Raw genomic sequence first — 19,978 nt, 5'->3', positions numbered from 1 at the left:
CTGAGTGCCAGCATGGTTGCCAACTTGCCAGCACAATTACATGCTCATGAGGTTATACAATGCGCTGCCATGGCAGTAAGAATGGCTCTTAAGGTACGGAGGTAAAGTTTGTGGTATATTACGGGGTAGGTAATCACTGCATGCACTGAACCGATTTTGAAAATTCTTTTAACTAGAAAGTCTCGTCACTATGTGAGTGTCACAGGCTATGTTTTATCTCGTATTCCCATCGGTACCTGTAACTACGCGAGTGAAACTGAGTGTCATAAGTTTGCAATACAAAAAAAAAAAATGTTACAATAATTAAGAGAATTATTTAAGACCAATCTCTCATTCTCGAGAACTTGATAGCGTTTCAATTTTCTATGCAACAACTCACAATGCTTAAAATAGTTAATGCTAATCTCGACTCTCGAGACGGTGGTGTAATTGTAGCGTAGTTACTACTGCTCGGTTGGGCCAGTGGTTAGCATAATATGCTGACAATCAGGAGCGTGCATAAGGTTATTAACTAGGGTATTATACGTAGGTACCTACAAATATACAAAATGGAAAAATCCTTCTCCAATACAGCTTTGTAATCGTAATAATATATATATTGTAAGAAATTAAATATTATGTGTCTCAAACAGTGAACGAAAAACATCTTGAGGAAACCTGCATACCAGAGAATTTTCATAATTCTCTGCGTGTGTGAAGTCTGCCAATCCGCATTGGGCCACGCCTCCTCTTATTCTGAGAGGCAACTCGAGCTCAGCAGTGAGCTGAATCATCATCATCATTATCAGCCGATTGGCTAATAATATTGAATTTTTTATAATAATTTCGACATACGCTTATATGGAACGGAAATAGGATTAATGCATTTCTTATTCAAAATATTATTAAGATTTTAAATAATTAAATAAAAATGTTGGAATATTTAAGTCAACATTTATTTTTCAGTTTCTTAGATTATAGCAAAATAGTATCCAGTAAAAATAGTCGTTTTTATACATAGAAAAGTATTTTAAAGTAAAATAAATATTTTATACAATTAAGTTTAAATCTCGAAAAAATCAAATGTTAAAAAAAAATAAACTAAAAACAAAAACATCGAATAGAATAAGGTACCTACTTAACAAAAAATCTATAAAATTATTACTTATTAATAGAATAGTTTCATAATTGACTAGCGGTGGCCCGCGATTACGTCCACGTGAAATTCAGTTTTTCACAAATCCCGCAGGAACCATGTATATTTCGGGATACAATTTCGGCATAATATGTTGCTCAATAACTTCCTCTATCCAGTGCAAGTTTCAAAAAAATCGGTCCAGCCGTTCAGATAGACATTAGCGCAAACAATCAGACAGAAAATAATTATAAACAAAAATCTTTTTGTTCTACTGCTATTTTATTTTTTCAGTTTCTACTCGCTTAATTTAGAGTATAGACTAAAAGTAATTCTGCATTACATAGACAGAGCAAAACAATAGAAAGCTATCATTTTTCCATAGTTACAAAGACATGAATTAAATTTTTCACCATTTCATATTTTTATTAAACACATAGTAATAGTAATGAATAGTAGTTGTACAAAAATAGTAGATCCTGAAGCGATTGCTTAATGAGGGTCATTAAAGAACAAGTACAGTTTATAAAACGAACGAAGTTAGTTTTATAATAAAGACAAGAGAGATGTAATGCCAAGTTATGCACGTTTCGTACTTACTCTACTTTATTTAATGTCATTATAATATGATAACAATATAACTTTTTTCAAAAGAAAACCGTTAGGTAATATAAAGAAATACTTCAATTTATACGTTATACCTAAATCATAGATAAAGCTAGCGATTCTCTACATGCCAGAATTCTAAATTTGAGACACGAACTTGAGCGCCATTTGTGCGTAATACAAATTAAACAGTGTACCTACATAGCCTAACTTTTTTATACATATACAAAATATACTCGCGTTTAACTTCATTGTCTTAAAAACCAAAAACCCAGGGCTCTAACTGTGCTATAAAAGTAAAAAAGTTATATTATAACACATCCTTTAGAGCATTGTTTAAATATAACTTTTTAATTTATTCCGATATTCATGCTTAGACGACAATGTATTTGGTCTGATTAGGCCTGTGAATTATCTATGACATTAGAATATTCTTTTAAATTTCATAATGGGAGTTTTATGACACGACATTATTAAAAAAAATCAAATTACCAATATAAACCATTCAAGTAAACTAAACGTTTGCAATAACTTATCGAACTATTATCAAATTTGTACTATTTGTCCTTTTGTTTCATATTCTCTGTGCTTCCATATTATGCAAATTATTATCAAAAATATGTATGACAACTTAGCTAAAACTATAATTAAATAATCTATAAGAGGTAGGTCCATTTTAAATAAATGATTTTAAAGTTCATTATAATTAGTACCTATCTAAATAATAATAAAAAAAATGTTTCAATAGATACACCGCATACGAATAAATGAATTAAAATCATTTAAATTATTATATTCCCATATTCACTAGATCATCTGATTGCTAAATTGCAATTTTATAAATAAATGCTTAAATTAACCTACAAAACACAATTTAACCAGTCAACTACCTTTTGAGAACAACAGTTATTTATTGATACTTATACTTAATATTAATAATTGGCTAAATATTCGATAAACTTATATAACATGTACCTAACTAAAGTGTTTTAATTGTAGTATCTTTATCTATAAAACAAAATAGTTAAGTAAATATTTCTTTATTTTCATTTAAGAATAATTTAAAAAAGACGCGACGCCCAAAAACTCCTATTAAACAAGGTTTTGTAAACATTAACCATAATTAATAGCTTAGATAAATGACATGCAACTATTTATTTATTGCATTTATTAAATAATAGATTCAGTCGTTGTTAACATTTAGTTATCTAAACAAAATCGCAGTGTAACTACATTAAAATAAATAATTACTTAAAATTATTATTGTTCCTACAACTGATAAACATCTATCCTTATTTATACCTATTAATTAACTATTAATACTGTTTTTACATTACATTACAGTTAAAGAATAATATAATAATGTTTGTAAATAAATTTGTTTGAACAATTTTATATCATTTCTACCTATTTCAATATGGTAAGCTCGTTAACAAGTTATCAAATGGCTCGTCAGGCCATAAATGCCAAAAGAGATAGAAATGTACAGCGCACCGGAGTCGTTATCGATAAACGGCTACATACTTACGTTACTTATCTATTACTATAAAAATTGAAAAAAAAATAAGCTCTATTTGTTCCAACGGTCAAGCAGAAGCTTCCTAAGGTGTTATTTTTTATTGATAAGCCTTTCATAAAGCGGTTTCATAAGGTCTGTAAGTGCAAGCAAGATAGACATAGGGCAGTAATTTATGGCCCGACGAGTCAGTTCATAATGCGCTTACCATTTAATTGATAGTGTTGCATAAAGTTTAACAAACGTGTACTTTTGTAAATCGTGCGAATTTAACCGTCATCAAATATCAACAGTCGAAAGCAGTGCCATTGTTCTCTTACTTGTAAACAAAAACAAAAAAGACGAAATGAATTGTATAGTTTTCAGTTCAAGTAGCAATTTAACCACAAGTATGCAGCAGTAGTAAATCTGAATTAACCTAACCTAACCTGGCTTAAATATGAGATAATACATTTTTGTTAAAATTAATATAACTATAGTACAATAATCACAGTAAGTCATAGGCCCATGTTTAACTTAATCATTGATTTCAAACAATTAATATATTTATCGTCTAAGGATTTCTTTATTTTTCTTAAAGGTAAATGAGATTAATTGCAATATGATATATATATAATTGATACAGTAGATCAGTCATTAGAATAAATATCGATAGGAAAGCAATAATAACCCGCAATACTTTCGATACATTTGTGCTTTATAAAAAACAATAAAGCAATAAACTGTTTTTCAAAATTCCTAAATTTAGGCCATTTGGTACATCTTCGAAGTACTAACTTAAGATTTTAAGAATGAGCTTCTTTAGATCCACACAAACACATGGATAATATGTAGCATAGATATGTCATAAGTATATAATTATATAAATAATATTAAAAATAAATGAAAACACTAGTCTGTCGCCTAGTCGCTGTAGTCTGTAAGATATTTAGGATCAATATAACTAGTGATTCTAAAGTATTCTTTAATTAAGTCATAGATGTTAGGCAATATAAAATTCTAAAAATGTATTTTATAGATAATATTCTCTTAGATATTTTTTTTCATATCCTACAAACACCAGTTTACAATGTAGGAAAATGTATAGTTTCAACATTTTAGTAAATTCGGTTTTAAATATTTTCACTCAGATAAGTACAAAGTTGAGCCAACAGTTTTAATAACAAACATTAAAAGCGTTTCAAAGTTAATACTCAACAAGTGTTTTATACGTAATAGCTTATTGGGGTATTACACTACAATACTAAGCAGTAAACTTCACTGTAGACTGCGAGAAAAATATAATAGATTAGCTTATGTTAATGTACAACTGCTACTACTTTTTCTACTTTAATACTGATAGAAGCAACATTTATAATTAATTATTATACACTCCATAAAATAATGCAAACATAAAATATTGTTTAAATATTATTTTTATATATGTAAAATTATTTAATCGATATGTTATCGACATCTATAATGCGCTGCACTATTCCTAAAGATAGACTCGGTCATATATGATTTTTATCGCAATTTGCAGAATACTTGGTGGTTTTTATACATGGACTTTCTAAAGTTAGTTGGAGACCTTTCCAACAAAATGAGACCAAGTCGCGCCACTTTAACGTCCTTATGTAGAGAAACAATATTTAGTTTTTATTATTTACTAGTAAAACCTTTACAGGAGTGCAAACTACACTGTCTATGGTATTCGGCGATAGTGTAACGTGTAATTTTTACCTGAGTGCACCGTATGGAGGGTAATGTTTCTATGTTTGTTATTAAACTCTGTAATCATATGCAGCACTCTATGCCGGACTTTGTTGATAGCAGAGTACATTTCGGGGGAGAATGGTTCGAAATTTTTATATTTCTTCTTGCGTTTGTATATTCCTTCTCTGTTAGCCACCGCACAATGCATGTCCTCCTAGTACAAAATTGAAAAGTGTTGGTAAAAAAACGTAATTAACAATTTTTTATAGTGCTTATATTACAGATTATCATTTGGTATTAAGTATTTAGAAAATTTATTTGAGTGCCCAAGCAACCAGTGGTCAGGGCTACAGAGAGGAAACTCCTCACAATATGCACTGTCTCAAGGATCACTGCCTTCTGTATCACATTATTATTATTAACTAGCGGCTATCTAACACTGAAAGAATTTTTCAAATCGGACCAGTAGTGTCTGAGATTAGCGCGTTCAACCAAACAAACAAACTCTTCAGCTTTATAATATTAGTATAGATATATGAATATCGACTTAGCTCCATATCGCGTCTCCTGTAAGGAGAGTCGATGATCATGATGACGATGACGATGACGATGATGACGATGATGATGATTATGATGATGATGATGGATGATGATTGATAAACATTTACAAACCTCAGAGACAGTGTGGTTCAGGAAACTCAAGATGCCTATCAGCGTGTTCCTAGTGTCCCGCACCAGCAGCTCGTAGAACACCACATGCACCGGCCCGAGGAACTTGGTCAGCCACTGCTGGTGCAGCAGCTCCCACACCGCCAACTGACTGAACACATAAGTCGACCACTCTGAAAATAGATTTCATATACTTCTTAGCTGACTGGAATCAGGCATGTATGTCCTATTTCTTTAAATGAGAGAAGTAGGTCTAACATGGTGAGTACACAACACAATATCAAATCTCAAGTCAAAAATATTATTCTCTTTCTTTGCATTGAAAAGAAAGAGCTGGGTCTGTGACAACTGTGCTGCTATAGACAATATCACTTTTCTCTTGATGAGTTTATGTTGTTGAAGCATCCACAACATAATACCTTGAGACAAGGAAAAGAAAAATGTCAAACAATAGCGACAGTCACATATATTATTCTCTTTCTTTGCGTTGGGAAGAGAGAGCTGGGACTATGACAACTGTGCTGCTGTAGACAATAACTCTTTTCTCTTGACGAGTTTATGTTGTTGGTGCATCCACAACATAATATTTTGAGATAAAGGAAAAAAAAATGTCAAACAATAGCGATAGAGTCACAAATATTAATCTCGTCCTATTCATTGGGAAGAAAGAGCTGGGACTTGGATAACTGTGCTGCTATAGACAATATCCCTTTTCCTTTTCACAAGATTATGTTGTTGATGCATCCATGACATATCTTGAGACAAGGTAAAGAAAAATCCAATAAAGAGTAATATTATTTGCGACAGTCACAAACAATATTACTCTTTGCATTGGAAAGAAACTGGAGAGACAACTCTTCTGGTATTGCTCAACAATATCTCTTTTCTCATCACTAGATATATTGTTGACGCAGATAATATAGGCTATAGAAAAATAAAAAACGTCAAACCTCGCCGAAAAGAAACCAAGTAACTTACCCATAGGCAACAGCCTTACCCATTAAAGGGGTTAGAACATATTACCGGGGATGTAGTTTCCAGAGGTAGTCTCTACAAACACTTGACGTTTCAAATGCTTCCAAGATATGAATGAAGTTTGAATTTTTGTCAATTAAAAAAATACCCACCAGATTTCTTCTGCTCGTGGGATTTCCTCTTAAAGGCAGATTTAGGCGCAGTGCCAATGTGGCCTTTGTGTAGTCTATTGAAGTCCGCCTAGAATTTGTATAACGTCATTAAAATTTGTATTGAAATTAATGCTGTGCAGATTTAATATAATACTTTTGTATATACTGATACAAAAAATTAGTTCTGTGTAATATTTGGTCAATGTTTAGTATATTTTGGGGCATTAATGGATCCTCGCCCATTTGACTATTGTTGTACCCACTCAAACAGACTTTTTTGGAAATCACTAGCATGTCAGCAGCTCAGCAGCTCAGCACACACACACATGCACGCACGCATGCACGCACGCACGCAATCACGCACAAACACACACACACACACAAAGTTTTCGCTTTATAAAGACCACACACATATATTTATAAACCAAAACCTGACATCATACCGAAATATTTCTTTTACAAATTACATTTTGTGTTTATTGACACACAATTACAATACAGGCACAACTTCTGTATTGAGGTGCAAGATTAAAATAATTTTGATATACAAGTATGTCAATGTGTTATGTGCTTAGCAAAATATGAAAATACACACAAAATGGCTGCAGGTAGCAATTTGGAAATATGACAAATATAAGCAGTAACTTGTGCACAATAATCACAAACAAAAAAAAACAAAAACAGTAATAATTACCATAATGAAGACAGCAAGTGCAGAAGCATTATTACATTGTTAAAGTGTCAACGCTGACTAGTCAATGAATTCTGTGATGGCTAGAATTAAACAGAAACTGTCAAAAAAGCTTTTTATTTAAAAAAATGTTTAATATATACACAGGAGGTAATGATTTTAAACTTATTTTGTGCTTGTTCAACTTAGTTAGATGTGTGTGATTGGATATATTTTATTGCTTCAAAGAAGTGTTTATAGTATATTCCATTCAAATCTTATACAATACGAGAGTTCCTCAAGTTGATTCATATGCATCAAAAAGGTCTATGAGTAGGCCTAACTATCACAAATATTATATAATTATTCCCATACATCATATTTTGTTTTATGATTTACGCATGTTTAATTCTTGTGTTACCTGATAAACATTACACTTTTTTTTTGTATTTGAATTGCAATCATGAGGCATGCATTGTTTATGAGACAAATTAATGATATTGCAAATAAATATTTATGATATCAATTACATAACAATTTTACAAAAATCAGGCATCAACATGCATATCAAAATCACAAATCTATTTGTATTAACAGTCAAAATGTTTGAAATCAATTCTTACCAGGATAGCATCTCTTGGGTTTCTGATCAGTAGAATGGCCGATTTAAACTTATCAACTTCTAGCGGGGGTGCTTCATGAGTTTTAACAACTAATACTGAGCCATCTGTTACATTTTCACCTGGAAATCCATGCATTCGGAGACCATAATCCATATATATTGATCCAGTCATTATACCTAAAATCAAGATATATGTAAAGAAAAAATTTAAACTTTGTTTTTGACTGATTTGGCTGTGGCTAGCAAAGATTAACCACCAAGAGATTTAGCTTTCCAGTACAATGCCATGTAGAAACTGAAAAGGGTGTGAATTTTCATTGTATTCCAAACAAGTTATCCAGCTTCTGTCTGTGATTGAATCATCACTTACCATCGGATAAGATTAAGTCAAGGGCTAACTGGTGAAGAATAAAAAAATAATACCTATATTTATCACCATACAAAAACTAAAACACAATTGAAACATGGTTTTAATATGATTGACAAAGATGCTTAGAAGCACTGGTTCAACTTCACAGTAAATAATTCACAAAATACAAAGAAAATATTGTTATTTTAAACATTAAGAAAAAATAATATTTTTAAATGATTTTTTTTTGGAGCAAGACTTAACTTTCTTGCTGTCACTTCTCAGTAGACGCTGCCTACCAAACTTATTTACTTGCCTTCCAAAACTAAGCCTGAACTTGAATTTTGAATCTCCTCTGGTGAGGAGGAGGTTTCAAATGACTGCTTATCTTAAGCAGTAATTTGAAACATTCTGCTTAAAGGAATATCTATACTAATATTATAAAGAGGTAAAGTTTGTAGTATTGTAGGAGGTAATATCTGGATCTATTGAACCGATTTTGAATTTTACAACTAGAAAGCCAAGTTGATTGTAAGTGGCTTAGGCTATTTTATCCTCGTATTCTCATGGGAACGAGCACTACGCAGGGCTAGGACTAGTATAATCGTACAAAACCTGTAACCTGTTGCAGGAGATACCGTAACCAGGTATTTCCACTGCCCGGATACGACACCAATGCAACTACATGAGAAGAGGGCGGAGAGCGCCATTTCAAATCTTTACACCAGCTCACTCTTATCTCACGTAAGCCCAAATGATTGATTCCCATGTTACCATAATAGCTTCTACCACTTTGCAAAGGTCGTAACATGAAAACAATCAACGAGAAATAAATCAAAACAACAAATACAGCGAGCAGAAATGTTGATCGTCTGTTCATTATTATTTAAGTTTATCAATCGCTAAGACAACATTAGATTCTTTTATGTTAATCATTCTTATAGGTTTATTACATAGCTTAAAATATAGTGTAATTTAATGAACTTATTTATATTAACTTTATTAAATTAATCCCTTTTTCAATTTGAATTTTGTTGAAATGAAACTTTTATGCACAAACGTCAAATTCAAATAGCTTATAAGTACTGTCAAATGTCTGTCAACATTGTCTAATGTCAATGTCATGAACTTTTTTTAATTATGCCCTTTATATAAAGGCGTCTCTGAGTTCCAGCTCTTTTGAGACTTAAACGCGAGCCTGTGATACCCAGACATACCTCATTTAGGAAGAGTGAAAGTGCGTCAGCTTGTTCGGTCGGTAAGAACTTGTGGTAGAAGAACAAACTGCCCAATATGGGGTTGGGCTTTGGAACATAAGATGTTTCAAGGGTCTCGAGTCCTGACTCTCTATTCATCATATTTGAAAAGATGTGGCAAATATTCTTCAAAAAAGTTTTCTGAATCCGTTTGTAGGTTTAATAATAAAAAAAAATTGGGTAAGGCATTTTAATACAGTTTATTAGAACAGTTAGTTAAATGCATTCATTACCTAGCTGATGCCTGGCAGTTAAAAGTTTTTAATGTCTTTAATTTAATTTATATTACCTAGTTTTAGTGTGATAACTACATTAAATCTGATATAGCATTCCTAGAACAGGGAACGATGCAAAAATCTATACTAATATTATAAAGCTGAAGAGTTTGTTTGTTTGTTTGATTGAACGCGCTTATCTCAGGAACTACTTATCCGATTTGAAAAATTCTTTCAATATTACATAGCCCATTTATCGAGGAAGGCTATAGGCTATATATTATCCCCGTATTCCCACGGGAACCACGCGGGTTAAACCGCGCGAAGTCAGCTAGTTAGAAATAAATGTTTATGTTACACTTGACATTTTTGGACTCTAGTCATTAGGAAGCACTGGACATTTTTAGACTCAAGTCTTGAAATAACTTAACAGGTCATTAGATATGTTAGCACAGGACATTATCTGCCTTAACCTTATTTTCTTACTCTCTATTTATAATAATTACTATAGCAGTTACACGCGTAGGTCCTGTTCTATATCCTGTGTTACTCAGTGAAGTTGTAGCTTTCTAATTGTGAAAGAATTTTTAAAATTGGTCAAGTAATTTTTTAACGAAATCATAACAAACTAACAAAAACAATGTTGCTTTCTACATGCTATTGTAGATAGGTATGTATAGATCTTATGGATGTAACAATAATACAGAGTATATTATATATTCTTGAAATTCACTTTTTAGATTTAATATTTATTTATTAGTAAGTTGTTTTTAAGCTAAACTAATGTTTGTAAAATGGATTTAAATCAATGACTAGCATTCAATTGTATAAATAAACATTTAATAAAATTAAAATGTAGATGTACGTATTTTGCGTAAAATTGTATGGCAATTATCAATATTTCCTGTACAGATTTCCAAGTACATTTGTAGAGGTAAAACTCTGGGTGAATTGATTTGCAGTAAAATTTTTCTTGCTGTCAGCAAATCTCCTCTCAAGATTTGACATATAGCAGCCTTAGCCCACACTGAAATTGAGACCAAGTCTCTTGTATGTCTAGGTAGAACTGAAACCAAATCATTAATCAAAGGCGGATGCAGATGGTCTGCCGCATCAGCGGTTTTGTCAAGATTTATCAAGGCTTCTGCAGCATACATGTGAGCCCAAGCTTTTTGGGCATTAGTTGCATCTGTCTGGGTCAAAAGCTCATTAGCACTGAGAAGAGCTGAGAGAGGATCTTGCAATTGCAAGAATATATAACTCTGGAGAACTAGGATCGAGTTCTTTAGGTCACATCTCTGTTTCCAATTGATAGGTGGCCCTGGCGGAGCTTGGATGAAACCTGCAGATGTACTTGTTGATGCATCCTGATCAGGTAGTAAAGTGATCGCATTCTTTAAACATAGGGCTGCAAATTCTAAAGACAATGAGGGTATGGCAAAAGAATCACCTGATACAGGATACTTTTCATTATTCTCTTTTGTTAATAATATTTTTGTATGCGGCCCGCTGCCTAGTTTTTTGACTGTGAAGGAGTGAGCGTCTTCACTGCAACATTTTTTTACACAACATTCTGCAAGCCTTAACCAAATTCGTGGATTATTAGGATAGTGTCGAGCAGCTTCCACTAGACACTCAAATGCTCCCTCAGAATTATTTGCAGCAAGTAATGCCAGACCCAAATTAAATACATACAGTGGTCTATCCTTACACATAATTAACATGTCACTGTCATCATTCTCCATTGCTTTAAAGTGTTCTTTAACAGCGTGTTGAAAATATTTTGATGCCAAAAATGGTTTCTTAATTGATAGATATATGACACCAAGATTATTGTTGATAGCTGCCCAGATGTCTTCACCTTGAGTTTTAAGATCATAGTTATATTTCATTGTCTTATACTGGCTGAGTGTGGTGGCTGCCTCCATAATATCTCCGTTGAGATATTTCTCTTGAGCTATAATGAATACATTTTCAATAGAGTCTGGTTTTAACTTAATCTTGTGTCCCAGGTAAAGTTGTGCTCTCGACACAAGTCTCTCATATAGAGCACTAATCTCATTGTTAGATTTTAAAGATTCCCCATAAGTTTTTGAAATATCAAGTGTTTTCTCATATGTCCTTCTGCATAATGTCGCTTCGAGCAACAGCAATACAATCTGATTGTGCAATTTAACATCTTTTATGTTCTTACATGTCAACAGTTTTTCTAAAATAACTGCACACTGATAGTAATATCTAGAGTGATAGAGGAGCACCGCATAGTTGTATAACATACATGGTATGCTCAAATCTTTGATATCGATGTCTGTAAATGTAAGATTTGAGATATGGGAGATTGCCATTTTGAATTGATCGATGTTCTTGAGGTTGCTGGCCGCAAATTCAACAACAGCCTTGTTGTGTTGTACTCGTCTCAATAACGTGTTGTTGTTAGAAACTATACCTTCCAAGTCGCATAGGTTTTGCAATGCCGATGTGAAGTCTTTTTTCAAATAGTTCTGGTAAGCCAGAACTGCCAATTCCTCTTTAAAATTCATGATTTTTATAACAAGACAATATTTATTGAAATTGATTTAAGAAATATTTCTTCTTTTACGATTGCTATTTTTATTTCTTTTAGAGAATTGATAACAAAACTAAATAACCCAAAGCTAAAAGCTTAGTATTTTTATGGAACGGTGACACTGACACTGACACTGCAGTTGGTCTGGTTGACAGGCGAGGCGACAGCACAGCACCACACGGCACGAAAGGGACAGCCCTGACCACAGATGACACGTAGTGACACAGACGACAAATGCAGCGCAGTGAATAGTGATTTTAATCGTCGTCTCCCACGGCCCACGGCCCAAGAACTTCGCTGTTTGGAAAAAAAGGGAAATGTCTGGTCTGGATCTCATAGTCATAGGTCACCAATCACCATAACTAGAGGTCTACACTTAAATAACCAATAACCAAGCCTTAACCAAACACTAAGTCTGTGGACGTGGTGATTTTATTTATTTATCTAGCTAAATTCTTTGGTATAAGTGGCGGGCATAAACATAACATAAATAAATTAACCTATCAGTGGTGCAAAGCACTTGTTCGTTAATATAATTATTATTATAATTGTTATTAGATTTAGATAAACCGTGCTGAGATATCGATTTTAATTACATAACGGTATGTGATAAACTATTTTTTATTTCTATGTGACAATTGATAAAAAATTGTAATTTGTAAAAAGCCAAAACAAAACTACCCGCAAAAATGGAAGAATTTGTCACTTTAAATAAAATTGGCGAAGGATCTTATGGGACAGTTAATAAAGGTAAAAGCAAGTTTACCGGACAATTAGTTGCGATCAAAAGAATATTAGTGGAAGATAATGGCGTACCATCTACAGCTTTACGGTTAGTTACCTTAGTACACAGAATAGAGAATGATACAGAATGAGTCTTTACAAGTCGGGCAGTGAGGCCAGTGAAACCCATGAAAAAAGCAAACGTCACTCGTCTCCTTAACATCCGCTTATACAAACTTTTTTTCATAATTTGTATTTCAAAATTTAACACTAAGTAACAACAATTATGTATATTAATATAGTAATCAATAATTAGTTATAAAAAATACTCCATCTTATTTCTTTAGTTTCTGTGAACAGTTTTTAAAATATTTAAAAACATAAGACGCGATTTTTCTTGAATAATATTGAAAATTACTGATGCGACGCTTCGTGTCGTACTGACTCGAGAATATATTTGTGTTTAAATGGCTGCATCACTGCCGTGTTCCGTACGCTCTATCTGCCTATAATTCTTTATTCTGTGCCATAGTTGTAGTTTTCTCTAATACCGACTTTTCAAAATTAATTATACTTATTATTACAAATAACAAGTACCTATAAGTTGTGCTGCATCGCTTAGATTAGATGTACTGCAATTTAGTCCTGTATCTTGTATGGTTAGACTAATTAATTATTATTGTTATGTAATCTTATAGGTTATATATCGGAGGTCCTGGGTTCGATCTCCGGCCGATTGAGGTTTTCTTAATTGGTTGAAAGTCAAAACATTATCACCAACTCGTATTGAAGTACCTTGGTGGGTTAGAGTTCCATATCACCTCTTTCATAAACAGGACGGCCAAGGGCCTGAACCTTCAAAATTGAAAGAGAGGGAATAGAAAAGGAGCTAGGTTAAGAAACCACGGTGGAAAAACTTAATGTAATGTTGGTATCAAGTAAGAAATGGGGGTAGGTCGGTAGGTTCGTCTTTCCCGCGATACTACTAGACTACTATAACTTGTTCTACTTCTACTTCGTGGACTTCGAACCAATATACCTTCGAGACAGACGAGTCATACATAACATTATCTACCATACTTTTAAGATATATTTCTTTTATTTTTAGTGAGATTTCATTACTGAAAAAGCTGAAACATCCAAACATAGTAAGACTAGAAGACGTGTTGGTCGAGGAATCAAAACTTTATCTAATTTTTGAGTTTCTAACAATGGATTTGAAGAAATACATCGACACACTTGGTGCAGGCAATGTATGATTTTGCGATTTTTGATTATCACGACATGAAACAACTGCGCCACGAAGATGGAGTGTGTATCTACGCATCGATCGTAGATCGTTAGATGGGCCTCAAAGCGTCGCGGAATTGTCATTGGTTTCGCCCATTGAGTACGTCATCACTCGTAACACATTTCTGTGGTTTTTACACTTCCAAAATGAACACGAAGGCATAATTAACGGATTAAAATAAAAAAAAAACGATAAATATTTTTTAAGTCCACGTCCACTCACAGCATGCGCTTGTTACGTACTAAGATAAGATTTGCGTGCTCGTCTTTGGGTAATGACATAAAATTGTGCGTTCTTTAGTATGGATGGGCCCATTTAACGATTTATATCGATGTATCTACGAGTAGGTATTACAATTAGCGTAGTCACGTAAAAAGAGCTCTGCAAGCGCTGCGAGCACGGAATATTTAGTGGAACCACAATAAACCATGATAAATAAAACTAACGGACGCCCGCGACTTGATCAGCGAGAAAATCGGTGTACCTACATTTTTAATGACATATAGAAGGACGCACGGACGGATGGATAGACGGACAGACAGACAGACATATGCATAAAATGATGACTTATGGGTCCGAGACTTGGTCGCTAACTGTGGCCCTCATAAAAAGGCTCAAAGTCACAAAGGTGTTGTAGCGAGCTATGCTTGGAGTTTCTCTGCGAGTTCGAATCAGAAATGATGAAATGAACGAAAGTCACTGATATAGCTCAGCGAGTCGCGAAGGTAGGTAGGTAAAATAGAACGGATGTACCTAATATTAAAAAAATGCGTGGCTCACCTATAATATCATATTTCACAGTTCATGGACCCAAAGACAGTAAAAAGTTACCTGTATCAGCTCAACAGCGCCATATTATACTGTCACCAGAGACGCATTATGCACAGGGATTTGAAGCCACAGAATCTGCTCATCGATAAAACTGGGATTATAAAGGTGAGTATCTTCCACACCCCCGCTGTAAAAGTTTGAAGAGTGTCTTTGGCGCTGACATCATAGCTTTAATAGGAATAGACTAGCTGACGCCGCGCGGTTTTACCCGGGTGGTTCCCGTTCCCGTAGGAAAACGGGGATAATATATAGCCTACAGTCTTCCTCGGTAAATGGGCTATCTAACACTGAAAGATTTTTTCAAGCGCGTTCAATTAAACAAACAAACAAACTCTTCAGCTTTATATATTAGTAGATATAGAAGTATAGATATAACGATTATTATTATCACTTTATTTTTTTAGAGGACTTAACTTCATATTGGAGGGTGAAACTCTACTTTGTCTGGCTTCCCTTTCTCTCACGCATACGGCAGCAGGATTAAGTAATTCTATCGAGCGTCCTGTGACACTCACGTTTTTTTTTTTTAAACTTTCATCATTGAGATGGTTCTTAAATATAACAAGCGGACGCCGTTAGACCTCCTTAATCCGGCTCTCTTACAAAATCCATTCTTAGCGGACGTTTAGTAACAGTCACCTACCAAATTTCATCTTCGTACGTTTTAGTTACCAAGATTGAGGGTAGATGCCCTACTTTTCGACTTTTTATATTAAATTCATTGTATACTTATATTATTTTAGGTAGCAGACTTCGGTCTGGGCCGCGTGTGTATCTCAGGGAAGATGTACACACATGAAGTGGTGACACTGTGGTACAGAGCGCCTGAACTTCTTCTTCGGAGCAAACAGTGAGTTTCTTTTAAAAATATAGCTCGATGTTTACAGTTCTACATTTTTTAAAAAAATCAGTGTGAGAACACAAATTCGTTTCATTGTTAAACACGAGTCTCCTCTCAGAATGAGAGGGGTTAAGCCAATAGTCCACCACGCAATCCCAATGCGGATTGGCAGACTTCACACACGTTTTAAGAATTAAGAAAATTTCAGGTATGCAGGTTTCCGTGAAGGAAAAACATCGTGAATGTTTTTCCTTCACCGTTCAAAGAACGTGATATTTAATTTATATAGATTCACCATACTAACTCGGAAAGACTTTGTAGTTTGAAATTGGCGGCCAGCGTTCGGGAAACTTTGCATGGACCACCGCTGTTCCATCAAATATCACCCTAACCCCGCCATCTTGCATAGGAGCGGTCTCGTGGATTTAAAATCTCAATCTAGCTCTGCACTGCACCACTGAAACCGGCTGGTAAAGTCGATGCTAACAGAGATGTAAACTCTTAAAACTACTCATAAATCAGTATTAACCTTTTTCCAAAATGTTTCACATTAATTCATTCATATGTGTAGTTTCATTGTGATAGGTACTCCTGCCCTATAGACGTTTGGTCAATGGGCTGTATCTTTGCGGAGATGTTATCCAAGCAAGTCCTTTTTCGCGGGGACTCCGAAATTGATCAGCTTCTCAGCATATTCAGGTAAAAGATTTTTATATTCAGTTATTTATAATGAACTCTGAAGTCTTCAAACAGTGCGTGTTGCCCTATGGTTCCGAGACTTGGTCGCTCAGAGTCACACAGCGGGCGATGAAACGAGCTATGCTATAGGATTGATGATATCTGCGTGATCGAATCAGAAATGTGGAGATTCGCAGAAGAATTAAAGTTACCGACATAGCTCAACGTGTCGTGAAGCTGAAGTGGCATTGGGCGGGGCACATAGTACGCAAAAGGCGATGGACATTGGGGTCCCAAGGTGCTGGAATGGCGACCATGCACTATAAAGCGCAATGTTGATCGACCCCTTCCTGACCTGAATATAAAAGTCTATCATTTAATGTTATATTTCAGAATATTAGGAACCCCCACAGAAGTCACTTGGCCGAAAGCATCCTATTTGCCGGACTTCAAGCATACTTTTCCCTACTATGCACCTATCGATTTAAAAGACGTTGTAAGTGCTCTTTTTTTTTAAAATAATATTTGCCATATATTTTATAATATGACCAATATTCTCATTCTCCTCCAAGTAGTCGGGAAAGACTGTGCTAGGAGTGGGTACGACAATAGACCAACGGACGGGGATCGAACCACCACCCTTCGGTGATGAATCCGACCGCTCTTACCGTTGAGCTATTGAGGCTTTTACTCATACGAGAAGGCTATAATCTGGCAAATTCGTTGATGACACTGCCATGATATGTGGGCAACGGGGGGAAAGACTGCGCGGGTGTGAAATCGTGCGTGCGGAGAAGTGTGGTACTTCAGTCGTGGGTTTTTCATTCATCGCTACACGTCCTCCGGCCCGCGCGGACCATCGGGAGTGTTACAAACGAAGTTGCCAAGCTATACTCGTATTTCACACTTTTTTAAATGGTCATGAATTGTATTGTGTAATGTCATTCTCGTTCTACTAGATTGAAAAAAATATCATATTTTTTTTTTGAGACGTGATTACATGAAAATGTAATGAAATTAGTGAAAATGTGTATGTTTGTTCCTCCTTTACTCTGCGGCTACTGAAGCGATTTGGCTGGGAATGGAAATACGAGTACATTTTACTCTGGATTAAAACGTAGACTACTTTTTATCTCGGAACAATCCATGGTTCCCGTGGGATTTGTGAAAAACTGAATTCCACGCGGACGAAGTCGCGGGCGTCCGCTAGTACTAGCTAAATAGATATTATATATTAAAGATTGCTGCTACTTTATGCCGACCTTGAACAATTAATTAAATAATAAATCGTACAATTTCGCGAGTTTCTCTATTTTTGCGGTTTTTATATAATTCATAGATATCTCGGAAAATATTTAACTTAGGTATTGACGGCCTCCGCGGCGCAGTGGTATGCGCGGTGGATTTACAAGATGGAGGTCCTGGGTTCGATCTGGCTGGCCCGGCTGGGTTAATTGAGGTTTTCTTAATTAGTCCAGGGCTAGCTGGTGGGACGCTTCGAGACGAATCGCCAAGCGAAAGCGTTGTACTTAAATTTTCTGTGGAACCGGTACGATGTCGTGTAGAAACCGAAAGAGGTGGATTTTAAACCTACTCCTAACAAGTTAGCCCGCTTCCATCTTAGATTGCATCATCACTTTTTAACCGACTTTTGTAGACTATTGTACTATTGTGACTTATTGTAGACTAATCCTTTGAAGTCTGAACCAAACAGACTTCAGAGGATTAGTCTACAATATGTTTTAAAGTTAACATCATCATCATTCTGCTGATGCTGCCCATGCTGAGCTTAAATATCCTCTTAGAATGAAAGGGTTTAGGCCAATAGTCCACCACGCTGGCCCCATGCGGATTGGCAGACTTCACACACGCAGATAATTAAGAAAACTTTCTGGTATGCAGGTTTCCTCACGATGTTTTAAGAAATTAAAAATCACATATGTCAAAAGGTAAAGGACCTTTTGACATATGTGATTTTTAATTTCTTAAAATGCACATTACTGAAAAATTGGAGGTGCATAAAAGCACAGGTCATATCCACTGGTCTATCACGGCATTATAAATAATTAAGAAAAGGTAATAAAACTATTATTTGTAGGTGCTGAATCTGGATGAGGATGGTTTGGACCTTTTGAAAAATATGTTGGTCTACAACCCGAGCGAACGTATCATTGCTAAATATGTACTGAACCATTCGTACTTTAGCGACGTTCAACTGCCGGTGTCAATAGCTGAAAAAATTAAACTGTTTGAACCGCGAAAAAATTGTAATGTTTCAATTAATTTGTCACTAATGAAATAGTTCATACTTCGTACACAATATATCCATTTAAGTAAATCCTATTTTATACAGTGTGCCTAGTGGGAGTTTTCAATACTTTCATACTGTTACTATCGCGTTGACGTAAACGCGAATTTATATGGAATTGAAAAAGTTGTGCAGCAGTGCTACTAGATGGCGCTGTTTCAATTCTTAGAAATTCGCGTTTACATTAACGCTATAGTAATAGTATAGTATCAAACTGCCACTAGGCCCTCTGTTAGTAAATTACTTATTGCTTTGTATCCTTGATGGTGAACGAAGCGTCCAACGAACGAATCCTGTGTGTTGTATTTTATTGTATAATGTAGGTATAATGTTTATTCCTATATGTATTAGTTTTGTTTGTTACGCTTAGACGTATTAATTAGGATGTTATGTTATGTTATATTTTATTAAAGTTTTGTAGAAATATATTTTTTTTTATTGAGAAAGAATACAAAAGGAGACTTAAGCTAATCACACTAATATTATAAAGGTAAAAGTTTGTGTGTAAGTGTGATAGTGTGTAAGTATGTTTATTCCTCTTTTACGCTGCGGCTACTGAAGCGATTTGGCTGAAATTTTGAATGGAAATAGATTTTATTCTGGATTAATACATAGGCTTCATTTCATCCCGGAAAAATCCATGGTTCCCGTGGGATGTGTGAAAAACTGAATTCCACGCGGAAGAAGTCGAGGGCTTCCGCTAATGCGAGTACCTATCTATATAAATTATGCCCACGTGGAATGGTGGAAAGAAGTCTACATTTCCGCGTTGGACACCCTGGCTGATCCTTTTCGCAAAATAAGCTCGTCTATCTAGTATTTTTTTACATTCTATACTAATATTATAAAGCTGAAGAGTTTGTTTGTTTGATTAAACGCGCTAATCTCAGGAACTACTGGT

General features: G+C 34.6%; 3 protein-coding genes across 4 annotated transcripts; 1 reads left to right on the top strand and 2 right to left on the bottom strand.

The window, feature by feature from the left end:
* Window positions 1-921: 921 nt before the first annotated feature.
* LOC112049947 (WSCD family member AAEL009094) lies at window positions 922-10,521 on the bottom strand. 2 transcript variants are annotated; one of them, XM_052882754.1, is made up of 5 exons: window positions 8,984-10,521; window positions 8,021-8,196; window positions 6,728-6,815; window positions 5,604-5,773; window positions 922-5,145 (listed from the first exon to the last, which is right to left on the bottom strand). In XM_052882754.1, exons 1-5 carry the CDS (start codon window positions 9,246-9,248, stop codon window positions 4,921-4,923), a joined length of 924 nt encoding a protein of 307 aa, XP_052738714.1. In that variant the 5' UTR covers window positions 9,249-10,521; the 3' UTR covers window positions 922-4,920. The 2 variants fall into 2 exon arrangements, with proteins under 2 accessions (XP_052738714.1, XP_052738715.1); XM_052882755.1 differs by having other exon boundaries at window positions 8,991-10,521.
* Window positions 10,522-10,657: 136 nt separating this feature from the next.
* On the bottom strand, window positions 10,658-12,548 carry LOC112049921 (CCR4-NOT transcription complex subunit 10). Its single transcript, XM_024087983.2, has one exon. It carries the CDS (start codon window positions 12,377-12,379, stop codon window positions 10,688-10,690), a length of 1,692 nt encoding a protein of 563 aa, XP_023943751.2. The 5' UTR covers window positions 12,380-12,548; the 3' UTR covers window positions 10,658-10,687.
* A 189-nt stretch (window positions 12,549-12,737) lies between these two features.
* On the top strand, window positions 12,738-19,503 carry LOC112049922 (cyclin-dependent kinase 1-like). Its single transcript, XM_024087984.2, has 7 exons — window positions 12,738-13,237; window positions 14,237-14,381; window positions 15,221-15,355; window positions 15,994-16,100; window positions 16,677-16,790; window positions 17,163-17,265; window positions 18,868-19,503. Exons 1-7 carry the CDS (start codon window positions 13,095-13,097, stop codon window positions 19,069-19,071), a joined length of 951 nt encoding a protein of 316 aa, XP_023943752.2. The 5' UTR covers window positions 12,738-13,094; the 3' UTR covers window positions 19,072-19,503.
* The last annotated feature ends 475 nt before the right edge of the window (window positions 19,504-19,978 follow it).

The sequence above is a fragment of the Bicyclus anynana genome, chromosome 8 (genome assembly GCF_947172395.1).
Source record: "Bicyclus anynana chromosome 8, ilBicAnyn1.1, whole genome shotgun sequence".
In the NCBI taxonomy this organism is placed as follows: Eukaryota; Metazoa; Arthropoda; class Insecta; order Lepidoptera; family Nymphalidae; genus Bicyclus; species Bicyclus anynana.
Note: the sequence above shows the minus strand (reverse complement) of the source record. Positions and strands in the feature narration are given on the sequence as shown.

Coding starts and splice junctions, on each gene's coding strand:
- LOC112049922 (XM_024087984.2), top strand. CDS start 13,095: ATGGAAGAATTTGTCACTTTAAATAAAATTGGCGAAGGATCTTATGGG. Junction 13,238..14,236: donor GTACCATCTACAGCTTTACG/GTTAGTTACCTT, acceptor TTTTATTTTTAG/TGAGATTTCATTACTGAAAA. Junction 14,382..15,220: donor ACACACTTGGTGCAGGCAAT/GTATGATTTTGC, acceptor CATATTTCACAG/TTCATGGACCCAAAGACAGT.
- LOC112049947 (XM_052882754.1), bottom strand. CDS start 9,248: ATGAACAGACGATCAACATTTCTGCTCGCTGTATTTGTTGTTTTGATT. Junction 5,774..6,727: donor CCACGAGCAGAAGAAATCTG/GTGGGTATTTTT, acceptor ATCTATTTTCAG/AGTGGTCGACTTATGTGTTC. Junction 5,146..5,603: donor TGAACCACACTGTCTCTGAG/GTTTGTAAATGT, acceptor ATTTTGTACTAG/GAGGACATGCATTGTGCGGT.
- LOC112049921 (XM_024087983.2), bottom strand. CDS start 12,379: ATGAATTTTAAAGAGGAATTGGCAGTTCTGGCTTACCAGAACTATTTG.